The sequence below is a fragment of the Thamnophis sirtalis genome, unplaced genomic scaffold (genome assembly GCF_051295495.1).
Source record: "Thamnophis sirtalis isolate CommonGarterSnake01/CBP01778 unplaced genomic scaffold, rThaSir2_p1.2 scaffold_7, whole genome shotgun sequence".
NCBI lineage: Eukaryota > Metazoa > Chordata > Lepidosauria > Squamata > Natricidae > Thamnophis > Thamnophis sirtalis.
Window position 1 is genome coordinate 6,123,548 of NW_028261387.1, and position 18,674 is coordinate 6,142,221.

At 40.0% G+C, this 18,674-nt stretch overlaps 1 protein-coding gene across 1 annotated transcript in view; it reads right to left on the minus strand.

Moving 5' to 3' along the window:
- Positions 1–495: 495 nt before the first annotated feature.
- SLC30A7 (solute carrier family 30 member 7) overlaps positions 496–18,674 on the minus strand; it is a 39,174-nt gene continuing 20,995 nt past the window's right edge. Inside the window, exons 8-11 of the mRNA XM_087719226.1 lie at positions 14,161–14,296; positions 4,742–4,832; positions 3,338–3,487; positions 496–1,122 (exon numbers count right to left, since the gene is read on the minus strand). Coding sequence (XP_087575352.1) covers positions 1,075–1,122; positions 3,338–3,487; positions 4,742–4,832; positions 14,161–14,296 — 425 coding nt within the window. The 3' untranslated portion in view covers positions 496–1,074. The remainder of the gene's footprint in view (positions 1,123–3,337; positions 3,488–4,741; positions 4,833–14,160; positions 14,297–18,674) is intronic.

The following is an 18,674-nucleotide window of genomic DNA, read 5'->3' on the forward strand; positions in this document are numbered from 1 at the left end:
AGCGCGATGAAAGCATCGCGCTGTGATCGAAAAATGTAAAAATAAAGCGAAAACCTTACCCTAACCCCCCCCAAACCTAACCCTAAACCTAACCCTTAACCTAACCCTAAATCTAACCCTAAACCTAACCGTTAACGTAACGCTAAACCTAACGCTAACCCTTAACCTAACGCTAAACGTAACCCTAACGCTCTAAACCTAACCCTAACCCTTAACCTAACCCTAACCCTAACCTTTATGTGAATCGGCTTGCTTTAATTTTAATTTTATTTCAATTTTTAATTTTTTTCGTCGCGCTGTGATGACGTCACATGCGTGCTTTCGTCGAGCGCGATTTTGTCCTCCGCAGTTTTGACGGGTCACGGTTTTATCTATTCATTTGACTATTGTATTTGAAAACCGAAGAGTAGTTTTCCCCAGAAACTTTTAAAAAATGTTAACGTTAACAGGGAAGCCATCATCTCTGTATTCAATTACACATTTACAGCACACCAATTGCAAGCAAAAAACTTTTACTGGTACAAGTCACAGCCATAAAAATTAATAGAAAAAAATCCCCAATGTTTCCGATCTGTGCTGACAGATACTTTGATAAAAAGGCACTCTGAAAACCCAATATGGTTTGGTTGATTAAGTTTGCAAAGTACAAACAGTCTTATAAAGGGTTATGCTGTAGAATGTCAACCGCTGTGACATTAACACCCCAAAGTAATTTGTTTAATTTCTCCCTCTCTGCAAATAATACCGGTTCTGTGGGAATGGGACGTCTCTGCCACAGCTTTAGAGAAAGCACAGTCAACGATTGCAACCTCAAATCTGTATCGGTAAGTCTGCTGTAGGCAGGGACGAACTTGGCAAAGGATCCGCGAAGTTTTGGGGTCTTGAAAGTCATTCCCAGATTAATTCAAGTCAATCCCCCCCCCCCTTTCATTTTCTCTTCTGCTAATCGGACTGCGAGAGACTTTGCTGGGGAACAGAGAGACCAGGAGTTTCAATTTCCAAAGGAAGAACTAAGTCTTAAAAATGACAGTACTGGAAAGCTTTGGTCCGAGGAGGAGGAGATAAAGAGGCTCGCTACATCGTGGCAAAGTCGATCTGTACATACAGTTGCCTCACTCCAGCCTGCAAACGCAAAGAAAGAAAGACACATAAGTCAGAAATGAGAACAGGTGAATCTCACTTCAAATGCAGGGATCTCCAACTTGGGCAACATTTATGCCTTGTGGACTTCAAATCCCAGCATGGCTGGCTGGGAATTTTGAGAATTCCAATCCACAAATCGTAAAGTTGCAAAGGTTGGACACCCCCTGCTATAAGGTCACTCATTGTTATCTGTTGTGGCCCAGCAGGTGCCGTTGGAGCTGCCACCAGACTCCGACAGCGAGGGGCCCACTGAGTCGGCTCTGGAGGACCCTGGACAGGGTTCCGACTCCGAGCAGGGCGCAGAGAGGCTGGTTGGCCACCAGGAGGCACATGAGCCTTGGACCAGTGGGGAGGAGACAAGGGAGAGTGAGCTGGAGGCCAGTAGTGAATTGTACCTGGATGCCCGGTGTCACAAGGTGTCAGGAACAATTACACAATTACAGGAGGTGATTGTACTCAGCTGGTGGTTATTAGGCTCCTCTCTAAACTATAAAAAGCTACTTGTGCACACGGCCCTCTTTGCAGAAGTCAACACAGGATTGAATGTCGGAGGACAGTACTGGGAGCTTGGCAGGCTGGATTGCTGCCAAGCCTTATCTGTGTTTATTGCTGCCTGAGTTTGTTTGAGTTGCTGCTAAGGTCCTTATCTGTTTGTTCTGCTTGGCTTTCAGCCACCAAGGTTTTGGTGTCTTGCTATTAAAATGCATTCCAGTTAAGTTTGTCTCGGCATTCGTTACTGGACGGAGGAGGGGGTCAGAACAGTTATCTGTCATGGAAGTGACTCACAAATCATTGGAGGTCTGCTCCATTCAGTCAGTGTAGCCCAGTGGTAGTCAACCTGCTCCCTACCGCCCACTAGTGGGTGTTCCAGCTTTCATGGTGGGCGATAGGGGTTTGCTGTAACTCTGCTTTATAAATTTTATAAAGTAAAGTTACTTCCCTACTTTATAAATCACCATTTACTGTAGAACCGGTGGGCGGTTAGAAAATTTTACTACTAAGAGAGATACAAAAGTGGGCGGTAGGTATAAAAAGGTTGACTACCCCTAGTGTAGACCAATGGTTGAGATGAGGCACTGGGATCAAAGAAACCCAAAATTTACCACAGAGGTCACTGCATGATTGTGGGTGAGTTACTCTCTCATCCCAACTCCCCAAATGTAGTGACTGCTGCGGGGATAAAATAAAGGAAGTTTCCTTGTTTGCCACCTCGTGTTTCCAATGGAAAAGCAGATATACATTCAACAAACACAACCATTACTATCAGCAATAGTTAGACTTAGACTTATATACCACTTCATAGGGCTTTCAGCCCTCTCTAAGCGGTTTACAGAGTCAGCATATTGCCCCCAACAACAATCTGGGTCCTCATTTTACCCACCTTGGAAAGATGGAAGGCTGAGTCAACCTTGAGCCTGGTGGGATTTGAACAGCCGAACTGCTGAACTGCAGTCAGCTGAAGTAGCCTGCAGTGCTGCATTTAGCCACTGCGCCACCTTGGCTACTATGTATGAACAGTCCTAATTAATAAGATGGCACCATAGCAAACTCTTCCTTGGTCTTATGATCGTAAAAGCAAATGGATTTTTCTGGTTCAAAATATTTTCATAAGAATGTTTGAAAAGAATGCTTAATATAATGAAAATGAGAACTAGCCAATATGTAAAACTTCTGTCCATGACCTGGTTGACTGAGAATCTCCAGACATGTAAGTCTTTTATGATCCACAAAGAAAAATTTAAAAAACACACCGACAATGACACAATAAATGTCAGCGGACTGTCTCTATTTTAAAGTTCAGAATCTCACAGATTTATAAACTGCTGTTTTTAAACATTTAAAAATGCTAGACAATGTGGGCATTCCTAACATTTAAAATTTGTACCATTTTTAGCAAAACAAAATTAAGAGGCAAATCTACTCCCTGTGAAGCGATCCACAGACCAAAAATGAATTTAAAAAAGTGACAGATATTTGCAAAGCTGAAGAACATATATCTACAAATAAGTAGAATTTTATATAGAATATTTAGAATTTACAGTAAATTCAGAACTACGGCTGCTTGCAAGTCCTGAACTTTATAACCCAACTTTTATTTTTAACAGGCTAAAAATACCTTGCAATGAAATTTTCCTCGGTTGCCAAAAGTGGGATCGTAAGTTATAACTTAGTTGTAAACAAATGAAAACTTTACCTGAGTAAAAATGTTGTGAGTTTGGCTTAATATCCACTTTGCATCGGCATCTGGAGCTACAAATAGTTTCAAAGTCCCTATGTAAACATCAGTACAGAGAGTCCAGAAATGAGGATCGTGCAAATTGTAAACTCCTTGCAATTGTTGAACCTAAAATACAGAATTTAGTATTTTAGTTTTCCCTTCTTTTAAATGGTTGTACCAGAGTGGCTTATAAGAATCAATCAATCCGAAACCCTGAATAATAATATGTACTCTGTTACATAATAAGCAAAATGAATTCTCTCAAAAGATATCCAATTATTATTTTCTTTTAAGACCAAATATAATAAATCAGCCTCAATCTCATTTTGAAGAGAGGCTTTTCTTTTCCCAATTTCTGAAAAATGTTTCCTTCATGCTATTAAGAATATTGTAGTACTTTGTACTAAACCATTTTTTTTTAAAAAAAATCCCAGGTTGTTAAAGCAATCAAATTGCACAAAATCCTAAACAAAAATTATGTCCATCCTCACATTCGTGACCCGTCAAAACCGCGCTCGACTAAGCCGCGCCCGATTAAACCGCGTCGCTGACGTCATCAACAGGACAACAACAGCCAGCGCGGAGAAAGAAGGGCGCTTTAAATAGCGCTTTGAAAGCAAGCCGATTCAACTTAAGGTAAGGGTTAGGTTTAGGGTTAGGGTTAGGTATAGGGTTAGGTTAAGGGTTAGGTTTAGGGTTAGGATTAGGTATAGGGTTAGGTTAAGGGTTAGGATTAGGGTTACGTTTAGGGTTAGGTTTAGGGTTAGGTTAAGGGATAGATTTAGGATTAGGTTTAGGGGGGTTAGGTTTAGGGGTTAATTTCAGGTTTAGGGTTTACAGCGTACTTCTGTCTCCGCGCTGTTGTCGCCCTGTTGATGATGTCAGCTACGCAGTTTAGTCGGACGCGGTTTAGTCGAGCGCGGTTTTGTGGTGGAACCCCTCACATTAACCCCCAAACAAGCACATTGCCTTAAGGCTTAAAAATTATATACAAAACAGGGTTATAACTTAACATGATCTCCATCAATAATAACTTTTTAAATATAATTTGCTTTCAAATATTTTAGACCACTTGCCAAGGTCCAAAAGACATCTATCATGTTGGGGAAGACTGTTTTGGCATACAGAACTGAAAGTTAGTCTGGTCATTAATGTTTATTTATTCTTTCTACAATTATGAGAATCGTATAGAAATGAAAATTGCCCAAAATTTACATTTTTTTTCCCATCAGGTAATCATTTTTAGTTTTGGGGTTTTGTTCATTTACGAAGAGATTTGAATAGGCTTTCTTGGGGGACAGGTGTGCTCCAGATGTTAAATGTCTGGTGCTGCTCTAGTTGAGGTGTAGGTTGCAAACCAATCAAAATATTATAACTCACCCGCTGATAGCATTGAGGCAAAGCGCTTTCTAGAGAAGGAGGCGTTCGCTGCATCAAAATTCCAATGGATTCTCTCAGGAGTGGAACAACACTAGAAATAATATTTAAAGTTATTTTAAGTACACATGATAGGTAGATGGACAGATGGATGGAACATACTGGAATTAAATTCATTCTGATGAAGAGATATGCTGGGTTAACAACAACAGCCAAGATTGCAATAGCTAAGCAATGCGTTGACAACATCTTGCGTTACGACTGCATCATTTATCAACACAAATTCCATTTCCAATTGTAATTATTATTTGAGGACCACCTGTATTCAAAACGTATGCTGAAGCTGAATGGTTCAGATGTAAACATTGAGGAGTGATTTCCATATTCTAACTATCCCTCCCTCTCTCCCCCCCCCTCTCTCCAGTGGTGGGATTCAAATAATTTACCAACCGGCTCTCTGCCCTAATGACCAGCAGGGTAGGTGGGGCCCGGTGGTCATGTGACTGGGTGGGCGTGGCCAACTCAAGGTCACTCAAGTCGATGGGCGCTTTGCCTTAGCTGTGACAATGTAATAAGGGTTAACCAGAGAGGCAGTTTCTGTAGGCAGGGCAATAAAGATCATGCTAGAAACAACACCAGAATGTTTCTTTCTTTACTTACTACTTACTTACTTACTTACTTACTTACTTACTTACTTACTTACAGGATTAGCCCTGTAAAGTGGGAAAAAACAAAAGGAGATTTCTTCCAACAACCGGTTCTCTGAACTACTTAGAAAGTTACCAACCGGTTCTCCCGAATAGGTGCGAACTGGCTGAATCCCACCACTGCGTCTCTCTCAAAAGAAATTTACTAATTACGGTAATCTCTCATGAGAGAAAAAGAAGATCAAGACTATTCTTGATCTTACTATTCAGCAACATACAATTCAATTTTGACTCAGGTGCTTGACAAAAAATGGAAATACTGATATGAAAAACAAAATATGCGCTAACTCTTTAGGGTCAGTTACAATAGTAGCTAAAACAACTGTCAAATTAGAGAATACATACATTTTTTTTCCCAAAAAGGATGCTTGCTTTTTGTTTCTGGTTTAGAAAAGGTTTAATTTATAATGCAAAATAATAAGAAAAGGGGTACAAGTAGGGCAGAACACGAGAAGAAAGATCACAGAACTCAACTAAATTAGTAGGTACATGTTCAGCCATAATTAAATGACTAGTGTAAAACAGCCATATCTGCATTTCTTGAAATAAGGAGAGCCGGGGATTTTACCAGCGCTCAAGCAGAGGGCATTTGGAAACAATTTAGAGGCTCCATTTGACAACTATAAAATGAGCATATTGAAGTATCATAGGACAGTGTTTCCCAACCTTGGCAACTTGAAGATGTCCGGACTTCAACTCCCAGAATTCCCCAGCCAGCGAATGCTGGCTGGGGAATTCTGGGAGTTGAAGTCCGGACATCTTCAAGTTGCCAAGGTTGGGAAACACTGTCATAGGAGACACACAATTCCCATGATAAAGGGCTAGAATCATAGAATTTTTATGACTCTAATATCAGGAATACTAACCGCCCCACAGGTACCCGTGGAGTGTGTGATGCACAACGGAACATACATTAAGATGTGGTTGTGCTAACTTCACTAGGTATGTGTGTCTGATGTCACAAATACGAGAGGAGCACGTTGTGACATCACGATACACATTTCTTTTTCATTTTGGTACTATAATGATTAGGATCAAATGACCCGATTCCCCAATAGTCATAGATTTGGAATATTATCAAGAATCTTCTGAGATAGTAAAATACATAACTTTTCTTTCTTGATTTAAAATGTACATCATGATTTGAATGAAGTGGTTCCACCACAAATGCGCGAATGACAAAAGCGCACCTGACTAAACCGAGGTGACAAAACCGCACTGACAAAACCGCGTGACGAATGAGTGACGAATGAGCCCTGAAGCCGACAGAAGCGCGCTGTAACCTAACCCTAAACCTAACCCTAAACCTAACCCTAAACCCTAAACCTAACCCTAAACCCTAAACCTAACCCTAAACCTTACCTTAACTTAAATCGCGCTTCTGTCGGCGCGCTTCTGTCGGCGCGCTTTTGACATCGCGGTTTTAGCGCCACGGTTTTGTCGGCGCGCTTATGACGTTCGAGCTTTTGTTGGGTCACGGAATGAAGTATATGTAAGGACTGTGGAAGAAACGCGCGGAATATATTTGTAACCAATCGATACGCTTTCAACAAGATGTAACGAAAGATGTTTTTTTCTTATTTTTCTTTCTGTTTAATTAAAACTATAAAAAGTTTTCTCAAAAAAAAAAAAAAGAATCTTCAGAAGGCTGGCTTGGAATTTTCTAATAACACCATAGAACGGATGGTTTCCTGTCTAGATTAAAATGTTTCATTGCTCCATAGCTTTAATTCCGCTTTAGACCAATCAGAAATATAAGGGTAAAATGAGTTTTAAATGATATTCAGTAGAAAGAAAGTGAATTAAAAAGATAGCTCTTAAGCAGAAAAATTGTATCTTCAAATTTTCAAAATTTATTCTCTATTTACCTCAATAGTACTTCTTTTCAAAAGACATGTAAATGTACAGAATGAGAACATTATTCCTGGACATTCTGTTGCAAACATAATCATTTCCCATCACAAGTCTGCCCATAATGGAAATTAATCATTCAACATCAACGTTATACTTTCTCTGAGGGAAAGGTGATGTATAATAGCAATAGCAGTTAGACTTATATACCGCTTCATAGGGCTTTCAGCCCTCTCTAAGCGGTTTACAGAGTCAGCATATTGCCCCCAACAACAATCCGGGTCCTCATTTTACCCACCTCGGAAAGATGGAAGGCTGAGTCAACCTTGTGCCGGTGAGATTTGAACAGCCGAACTGCCGAACTAGCAGTCAGCTGAAGTAGCCTGCAGTGCTGCATTTAACCACTGCGCCACCTCGGCTCAGATATAAATATAAATGAATATAAATGTAAAAATATAAATGAATATTTAACACCAAATAAAAGCGTAAGAACTCCATAAGGCTAAGAGATTTATTGACGGCCAGCCAAGCAAGTGGTTTTTCCACAACTATCAAAATAGAGGAGAGAAGGGCTTTAATCCAAGTATCAATGTATGTCTACCATGGCGTGGACATGAAGGCAAGCGTATTCTCCTTCAAAAGAAAAGAAAATATAAATTCCCTCAAGCCTGCTGGTTAATGGGAGGTTTAGCGGGATCCAAAAGAGGGTTTATCTTGCAATAAACTATTTTATTCTTAGCTTTAATAACATTTCAGGGAGACTTTAAAAGTAGAGCCGTACAAGAAGGCTTAAAATGAAGTTCAGCTGAAGCCTGTGGAAAAAGTGAATCAGAGCAATTATTCCTTTAAAAACAAAGAACTGCAAAAATCAACGCTTGATCTAGATGATCTCATAAGCCTTTTGTGGTCATCTAGATCAGTGTTTTTCAACCTTGGCAACTTGAAGATGTCTGGACTTCAACTCCCAGAATTCCCCAGCCAGCGAATGCTGGCTGGGGAATTCTGGGAGTTGAAGTCCGGACATCTTCAAGTTGCCAAGGTTGAAAAACACTGATCTAGATCATGGGGAGGGGGGGGGGGGGCGGAAGGCTTGATATGTCCTACAAGGACCTATCCAGATGTAAAACTTTTTTTTTTTTTAGAAAACGCATAAATAGTCTATCTGCAATGCTTAACAAAGACTCTTTGTTATTTCTGCATGCGACATTTCTAACAACTGTTAAGCAATCTGGGTTTCTACGATTGGCACTTGCAAATAATAGTCGGGGGGGGGGGGTTATGCTGCTTATTAATATATGGCTGCATTTGGAAAGTTGCATTAGACGGTATTGTGGCTTACATATTTAAACAACTGATAATACTGCGGATATTGTGGTGTAACTGTTTATACTACTCATATGCTTGACCTTGGCTGATCTTGAAAAACGAAGAAAGGCTGGCTCTAGTTTAGGACTGAATGGGAGACATCAGGAAACGGCTATAATCATAGTTAGATTGGGAAGTCAAAAAAAACACATCCCATAAGAAGGTAACGGTAAAAGCAGCGGTGGGATTCAAATAATTTACCAACCAGTTCTCTGCCCTAATGACCAGCTGGGTAGGCGGGGCTCGGTGATCATGTGATCATGTGGGTGTGGCCAAGTCAATGTCACTCAGGTCGATGGGCGCTTCGCCTTAGTTGTTACAACGGTAATAAGGGTTAACTGGAGAGGCAGTTTCTGTAAGCAGGGCAATAAAGATGAGGCTAGAAACAACACCAGAATGTTTCCTTCCTGCCTTCCTTACAGGATTAGCCCTGTAAAGTGGGGAAAAACAAAAGATTTCTTCCAACAACCGGTTCTCTGAACTGCTTAGAAAGTTACCGAATAGGTAATAACCTATTTCTCCCGAATAGGTGCGAACCGGCTGAATCCCACCACTGGGTAAAAGTATTTAGCCGAGGTGGCGCAGTGGGTAGAGTGCAGTACTGCAGGCCACTTCAGCTGACTGTTATCTGCAGTTCAGCGGTTCTAATCTCACCGGCTCAAGGTTGACTCAGCCTTCCATCCTTCCGAGGTGGGTAAAATAATATTGGCTCTTTACTCAACTGACCACATGGCATCTGAGAACTCAACCAAACCTGTATTCAAAACGCAGCCTAGAGAGTTGCCCCTGCATTGCCCTATGGGAGTCTGACAACCAATCAGAATACATTTCTTACACAGGAACAGGAAACAGAGAGGTGGGACTGAACAGGTTATAAAAAGCCTAGCAAGCCCCTCCCTCAGCCCTTCTCTTCTTCTCCACCAACATTAAAGTATGTGATCACCTTTTCTGTTCAGGGCTCAAGCCATGTGGTCCTGTCCAACAATAAACCATATTTCCAAGCAGCCTCCATGTCTCCAGTGTCTTTTTCCCCACTTGGAGCCGAACCCAGGACGACATTTCTTTCATCACGTTAAGCCAAAATCAAAAGCACATATGATGGCTTCGGGTGATATTTGAACCAAATCTTTGCATGTTTAGTCATGCAGTTATGATTTGAAACTGAACTAAGCAGCCATCGTATATTCTCACAGATTCCCCTAAGCAGCCTTCCCCATCCCATTCCAAACTGCAGCAATGAACAACTATATTAATATAGCTCTCCTGTGAGTTTTCGACTGCAGAACTTTGCCCATAAGGATGTAATGGAATAGAGTTGCAAAATTTCATGGCACGTAGCATATAATTAAAAGTCTAATTCTGCTGTTATAGGCTCTAATGCATCGCAGCAAATATATCTGGAATGCATCAATATAAATTCAGACGTAGATCAAAAAAGTAGAGAATGTGGGAAAGAATGAGCCGTTACTTCCAAACCAAAAAATGGGAATTTAAGATGAGCAATTTACATGGCACAGATTTCTTTTTAAAGAAAACAATCTCTCCTGATTACACAGGAAAAACCACCACTTTACTGTATTAAAAACAGGCCTCTGTTAAACTTCAAAATAATTTCCTTTCAAGCTGGATCATTCCCTCACCGAATAAATAACATAAGAACAAACTGCATGTTTCTAAAATGCATTTACACTTGAGAATCTTGACAGGAAAATTAGATTTACTCTCCGGTGAAACACCGAGTTTAGGCAATTGGCATTCAGAATCAAGTGTCCTATTACCCATAACTTCCATCACTGCGTGCTTTTTACAAATTCCTTTTCTGTGATAGACATTATTTTTAATCTAAAAGATTGATTTTTTTAAAAGTTTCAAATCAAGTTTTGAGGCAAGAAGTGAACCAGCAATGAAGCTATTACAGCAGTAGGCAGAGTTATTACCTGATTTATGTTGTTAAAAAGGCAGGACAGCTTGGCTAGAATTCTTAATCAATCAATTAATCAAGATTTAAGAAGCATTCATATGTCAATATAAACCCTACAAAAGCAATATAAGAACTAGCACACATCTTTAGAAAATTGAATAAAAATATTTTCTAACACTTGAGTTCCAAATCAATGTATTTTTATGTGCTTCTGGTTACTACCTTTCTATCATGTTTTCAAATAAAAAGAAGTGAAACGCAATATGAATCCTTATATTTCCCAGGCACAGCTATCACAAATAAATACATTTATTTTAAATTGTAATGGCAGATACTATTTTGCCAACACTAAGAGATGCAACTCTATCAAGTTTCATTTTCAGAATAGAGAAATCTTCTATAGAATAAGATATAATATAATACAATAGCAAAGTTGGAAGGGACCTTGGAGGTCTTCTAGTCCAACCCCCTGCCTAGGCAGGAAACCCTGTACCGTTCCAGACAAATGGCTATCCAGCATCTTCTTTAAAACTGCCAGTGTTTTGAGCATTCACAACTTCTGGAGGCAACTTCTGTTCCACTGATTCATTGTTCTCACTGTCAGGAAATTTCTCCTTAGTTCTAAGTTGCTTCTCTCCTTGATTAGTTTCCACCCATTGCTTCTTGTTCTACCCTCAGGATAACAGAAAGTTTTCTGGTTTATACCATGGTGAATCAATCCTTGAAACTATCACACTTCAGAATTTCAGAAATGATAAATGTAAAACATAGAAAGAAAAAATGGCAGCTTCCAGGATAGTATTTTATTACTTATCCTCACTTCTTGCCATAGATTAGGGTGTCAAATTTCCAATGACACATTGTTCATCAAGTGATGTACAGTGACTTTTTTTCCCCTTCACTAAAACGGGGTTTATTTTATGATAAATCACTACTTAACACACTAGTTTTGGGAAAAATACTAAATATTATGAGTAAAATTAAATTAGCAATAGCAATAGCAGTTAGACTTATATACCTTAAGGCACTTTCTAAGGCACGGGTTCCCAACCAGGGGTACTAGCAACCTCTGGGGGTACAAGACAATATTCCAGGGGGTGAGAAAACCTGGGTTCAGAAGTTTCAAAATTACAGTCTATATGCCAGAGGTGGGTTCCTACCAGTTCGCACCTATTCGGTAGAACCGGTTCGTCAAATCTACCGAACCGGTTAGAAGAGGTTCCACCAGTGGACCGGGAAAGCAGGCCACACCTACAGAAGAGGTTCCAAATTTTTTTTGAAACCCACCACTGGTCCTTGGATATGATTATTCTACACTATCATGCTCCTATTTATAAAACTCAGTGCCTCTGTGAAAGGTAAGGATGACTACTGCGTTTGTGGTGCAATCAGAACATTGCGTGTGTTGAGGTTGTTTTAACGCAAACCAAAGATGCCTTTTAAAAATGAAGTTTACATCCTATTCTTATGCATGCCAGGGCTGTGTGGGAGGTAATTTAAGGTGGTTCTGACAAGTGTCGTCGGCATCTTCATATCCGGTCACATGGGCGGCAAGCCACTCCCACAAAGGAGGCCACACCCACAGAGTAGGTTCAAACAATTTTTGAAACCCACCACTTGTATATGCATAATTATATGCATATAATTATTTACTTTTGTAAGGGGTGCAAGAATATAAGCGTTCTAGGGATGAGGGAGTAGGGAAAAGGTTGGGAACCCCTGTTCTAAAGAATCCTCACATTCAATTGCCAACTATGCTCAGTTCAGCACCACAATCTCTCTACTTACCCCTCTACGCCATTAATCTACCTTCTTTCTAAATTGCAAAACCAAATCCAACTTGTCCAGCACTAGGCGTGTGTGGTTCAGCACTCTTCAGTCTGATGTTTAGACCGAAAACAGAATTTATGATCTAGCAAATGTTGAGCCTCTTATTATGCAGCCTGGAAATGCTTTGCTGGAGGAACAGAGTGATCTCACCGTTCCCGGTATTAAACTGTAATAATGAACAGTTTAAACCAATCCCCGTTATCAAAATACAGGAAGTTGTGCAGAGTCAAAGCATAATGGTAATTAAGTTGAAGGCCAGTTCACCCAAACTTTATTTAAACAGATGGGCTAATGCAATACAATCTTCTTTGTGCAAGCCCTTCAAGACTTATTCCTCTGCTCAGGGTCTTTTCAGAATCAGATAACATGGAAATGGGACATTACTTTTTGAAGCTGAATTTGAAAGGTGTTTCTAGACAGAATTTTTAGTCTTAGAACATCTTTCCATTCAAAAGCTCTGAAGTGTAGCAATGTTAGCTAGAGATGGGAGAGGGGCTGCTTGCCCCTTGCTTTACAAGAATTAGCAGCCAAGCAATTGGAGATTCTTCTTCTTCAGATCTTTCTCTATCATGTGTCAATCACTCATGATTATTGCCTTTTTCCTGCTTTTACAGGGCCAATGGGTTATTCCTCCAACTCATGAAAATGAATGGCAATCATTGTGATACTAAAATGGCAACATCCAGGGGTTACTGGGAAAGAGTTTCACCAGTCTTCTAAACCGAAAACCACCAAATTCCGTCAAGATACTGAAAAAAGTTAATTCCTATCATGGAATTTCAGAACTAAAATTGGCCTAAACAAATCATAATGTGTTGTGGCCCAGCAGGAGCCGTTGGAGCTGCCACCCGACTCCGACAGCGAGGGGCCCTATGAGTCGTCTTTGGAGGATGTGGAGGACCCCGGACAGGGTTCCGACTCTGAGCAGGGCAAAGAGAGGCTGGTTGGCCACCAGGTGTTGCCTGAGCCCTGGACCAGTGGGGAGGAGACAAGGGAGAGTGATCCAGAAGCCAGCAGTGAGTTGTTCCTGGATGCACGCCATCGAAGAGCTACTAGGCGTCAGGAACAATTACGCAATTACAGGAGGTTCTTGCACTCAGCTGGTGGTCATTAGGCTCCTCTCCAGACTATAAAAAAGACTGCTTGTGACACGCCCTTCTTGAGGAGGCAACGCATTGAGTAAAGAGAACGTAACTAACTTGGCAGGCTGGATTGCTGCTAAGGTTTATCTGAATTGCTGCCAAGGTTTGTCGGACTTGCTGCCAAGGTCCTTATCTGTTTGCTTACTTGGCTTTCAGCCACCAAGAGTCTGGTCTTGCTATTAAAGGACATTCTAGTTAAGCTTGTCTCAGCTTTCGTTACTGGACGGAGGAGAGGGTCAGAACATATGGTGACCAGACAATTAGAGACGAACTACAATGCACTGAATTTGAGGCCATTCTGTTTCTTTTAGTAATACAACATATCATATATATATATGATATATACGGACCCCCTCTCTCCCTCCCTTTCGATAAAAATCTATACTGTAATGCAACAACATATAACTCAGCTGTCACTCAGGCACTTGACAAAAATTGTCAATACTGATAGGAAAAAAATAATACTGATGACTCTTTGAACCAAGCTTCATTACAATAGTAATTAAAGAGAATTTTTATAGCTGGAACAGGTGACAACCAGCCAAGTGATATTTGTTACCGTTCTAAATGTTGCAATTCTAAATCTTCACTCTTTGCAATGCTTACCTTACACCAATAAGCAGAGCTATAAGCATCGAGCAGATTGGGTCAGCAATCATCCAACCATAATTCTGCATCAATAATGCAGATATGATTACACCAATACTTCCAAGGGTATCAGCAACAATGTGCAAAAATACACCTGAAAGAAAATACATATTGAGTAAAAGGTATAAAAACGTTTTCCAAGATCAATTTTTCAAAGTGACTTTAAATAAAGGGCCAGAGAATAACAGTATCGTACACCATCATTTACTTAAAACACATTAACAACGCTCCTCATATAGCTAGCATCTTGACTATTATTGGTCCCTTTTCGGTTGTGTTTTCGGTTCCACCACAAAACCGCGGTCGACTAAAGCGCGGTCGACTAAAGCGCGCTCGACGAAACCGCGTACCTGACGTCATCACAGCACGACGAAAAAAGCACGCTGTGAGCGGTAAAGCTAAAATTAACGCGTAAACCTAAACCTAACCCCCCGAAACCTAACCCTAAACCTAACCCTAAACCTAACCCTTAACCTAACCCTTAACCTAACGCTAAACTTAACGCTAACCCTTAACCTAACCCTAAACCTAACCCTAACGCTTAACCTAACCCTAAACCTAACCCTAACCCTTAACCTAATCCTAACCCTTACCTTAATGTGAATCGGCTTGCTTTAAAAGCGCTTTTTAAAGCGCCCTTTTTTCTCTGCGGTCGTATTTGTCGCGCTGCTGATGACGTCAGGTACGCACTTTAATCGGGCGCGCTTTAGTGGACCGCGGTTTTGTCGTGCCACGGTGTTTTCAGCACAATAACCACTCCAAGCCCATATGAGACTACACAACAGAAGCAGGGCCACATTGTGACATCTGTGGCCTCTGCCCCCATAAAAATATTAATAAATAAAAAAATTACATATGATTTCTTTATATTTTATAGAGAGATCGGAGAGCTGTAAATAAATGATTATTTTGTAAAAACCAAAGGTTGCAAATTAATGGTGTGACTTATTAAATTATCTCAGTAGCATTTAATATATTGTATGGCCAAGCTTTTGAGTTGAAATGTGCATACATTTTTATTTCTATTTGTACGTATCTGTATTCTATTTGTTGTGTGTATTTTCAAAGCTGAAAGGCACGGCATGAAAAAACTTCTACTTCATTGAGGTTTTTTTTTCTTTCTGATTTCCAAAAAATGAGAAATATTGTTATAGGCCCTTGGGACTGTGCATACGCAACAACTTGGTGATGATCAGAAGGTCTGAAAGTTTTCCAAAATGAAAAGTAGATGGTGGGTTTTTCAGTAGTTAACAAAAGGCAGGTTGCTCCTAGGAGACTCCATTAGTAAGGAAAATTATCTCACTCCTCATTATCAGTATGTATGTGTGTGTGTGTGTGTGTATGTATATATATATATATTGTAGCATTTTCATCAGTAGGGTAAATAAATTAGTAGATGCATATTCACTAGGCTTTATAGAGAGCATTTTTGTCATAGCAACCATTATTAATATTGCTCTCCCTTAATAGAAAGCCATCTGGAGGGCTCTTGGAATAAATATGTTAAAAACGCAACTACTGAAATAACTTCTCAATAAATTTTTCTCATATCCCTCTAAAGATCACCTGTTCATCAACTGTCTCATGACTGAGATGATTTTTGAGAAGACATTTTTTTGGTAATTATTTTTACAAAATATTTGATCCAGCATACATTTGGTTCAACGGTGGGGTTCAAATAATTTAACAACCGGTTCTCTGCCTTAATGACCAGCTGGGTAAGCATGGCTTGGTGGTCATGTGACTGGGTGGGCATGGCCAACTCAACGTCACTCATGTCGATGGGCGCTTCGCCTTAGCTGTTACAATGTAATAAGGGTTAACCGGAGAGGCAGTTTCTGTATGCAGGGCAATAAAGATTAGGCTAGAAACAACACCAGAATGTTTCCTTCCTACCTTCCTTACAGGATTAGCCCTGTAAAGTGGGGAAAAAACAAAAGGAGATTTCTTCCAACAATCGGTTCTCCGAACTTCTTAGAAAGTTAACAACCGGTTCTCCCGGATAGGTGCGAACCGGCTGAATCCCACCACTGATTTGGTTGCAACCAATAATGCAAACTACAGTGCACATCTCCAAATACAATACCACAAAGAAGGAAAACTTTGGCAAAGCGTTGCTGGATAGTTTTTTTGTTGTTCGAATTAAGAAGTTTTGCCAGTTTTCATAACCCCTTGTGCACTTCAGGGGTTGGATTTTTTTCCCCCTCGTCTGTCCACACATTCTTTTTCCTGACGAATTGCAGTATTTAAGTTTTTATACAGTATATTTCACAGATTCGGGGAAGTTTCAAAGTCAATGGATTTCCCCCCTCCCAAAAAAACTGTTTAACAGCTATCCAAAAATAAGGAAGACAGTCCCTTCTCCCTATTGATAAACTTGAAGGCAAAAATGCTATTCTGTGTGCTGCCTTTTAATCAGAGAAAAATAAAACTACAATAATCAAGTTACCGAAGTTGCTTTATATACATGAGGAAGTCAGAGGTTTGCAAGAATAAAAATATGGTACGAGTAGTATAAGGAGATCTTTTAGCACCCTCTGCAGTCACATAGTGGAAATACAGATTAGAAAGTAGTTCTCTACACACACACACATACACAGAGTATACACTTCAAAAATCAAATACTGATGAGGTTTTGTGGGAAGGAGGGTGTGTGGAAAACTGAAGATAGCTACGTGAAAGTGGAACCAACAACTTCAGCAAAGACCAAGAAACTTGGGATAGATCAGAAAACTTCTCCAGGTAAGGTAAGGATGAGATATCACCTATGACAGGATCAACTATCAGAGTCTGAAGGAGACTTTTAAAGAATGAAATCAGAAAACAGTAGCTATAAGACTGTGGTGGGTTGCTCATCCCGTTCCAACCGGTATGTTGTAATGGGGCCGGCGGCGTCCTCGTGCATGTGCGCAGTTCACGCATGCGTCTTAGCGCCTGTGCGATGCTCCAGCTGCTCGCAGAGAATCGCGCAGGCGCTGTATGTGCCATGCGCCTGCGTGGAAGCGCAGAAGCCTTCAAAGACTAGTAAGGAGCGCGGGCGGGCAGGTGGGCCCTTCGGCGTTCCTGGAAGTTACTTACTTCCGGGTTCACTGACCAACCAGTCCGCGCGGACCGCCGCGGACCGGTTAAAACCCACCCCTGCTACAAGATCAAAACTGTTAAGTAATGATATCTGCTTCTAGATAAACTATGTCTAAAAGGTGTTTTAAAGAACCGGCAGATATTGAACGAACTTTTAACTGGCAAGATAGAAATGGTATTGAAAGTAGACTTAAATTGATAGAGCAAGAGAATGGCTTCAAGAAGGATGTTTCACTGAATCTACACAAGAAAATTGCCTGAGGCTTTTAACATTCAAAGCAGTGACAGACCAAAAGAATAACCTCATAATTTTCTGCTACTCAAGTTTACAAAAGAGGCTTGTAAAATATTTGAAGAAATCTGTGTGATGGGACAAAGAAGAAATGAAAAGAAATCAAATCCCATGACAATATTTGAATGAATTAAAGGTTAAGATTGCTAAAAGTTGGTTTATAAAGTTGGTGTATTTAAATCAAGGTTAAAACAAGACATGTTGTCACCTCTGGCAACCTTTTAAAGACCTTCTGCTGACATCAGGACTGGAAAGCTGGACTTGTATGGATTTGTTTAGATTAAGAGATGGAAAATGGAAACAAAGAGGTTGTTTTTTTCTTTAAGGTTAGTTTGTATTACATTTCACTATTCTTAATAAAAATTATATAGGATGATAGATCGATAGATCGACAGATAGAAAGACCTAAGTAAAAACCACTGGCTTACAATTGCGAATTCAAATTGTAAATTCAAATTGTAAATTTGTAAAGTGCTAATTTAAATGCAATACATAAAGTTACAAAAAGAAAGTCACATATCAATATTGATTATAAGCTTAATTATGCCACTGTTTTTTTTTCAAATGTTCCAGTTTGTAGTTAAAATATTGTTAACAACAGAAGCTGAAAACAAGCATGAATGTGCTAGAAAATCAGAGGTATGAATCAGAATTAGTATGCTTTGTTTTTTTTAATAATAAGTTTTTGTTTGTTGTATAACATTTGTTCCAAAATTCCAATTTCAATTGTATAGTGTGTTGTCTGGGTACAAGTCGTTTTAGGAAATAATAGTCAAGATGTTCACAACAGTATTCATTACATTAGTACCAGTGGTGGGATTCAGCCAGTTCGCACCTATTCGGGAGAACCGGTTGGTAATTTTCTAAGCAGTTCGGAGAACTGGTTGTTGGAAGAAATCTCATTTCATTTTTCTTCACTTTGCAAGGCTAATCCTGTAAGGAAGTCAGGAAGGAAACATTCTGGTGTTGTTTCTAGCCTAATCTTTATTGACCTGCTTACAGAAACTGCCTCTCCGGTTAACCCTTATTACATTGTAAGAGCTAAGACGAAGTGCCCATCAACGTGAGTGATGTTGAGTTGGCCACGCCCACCCAGTCA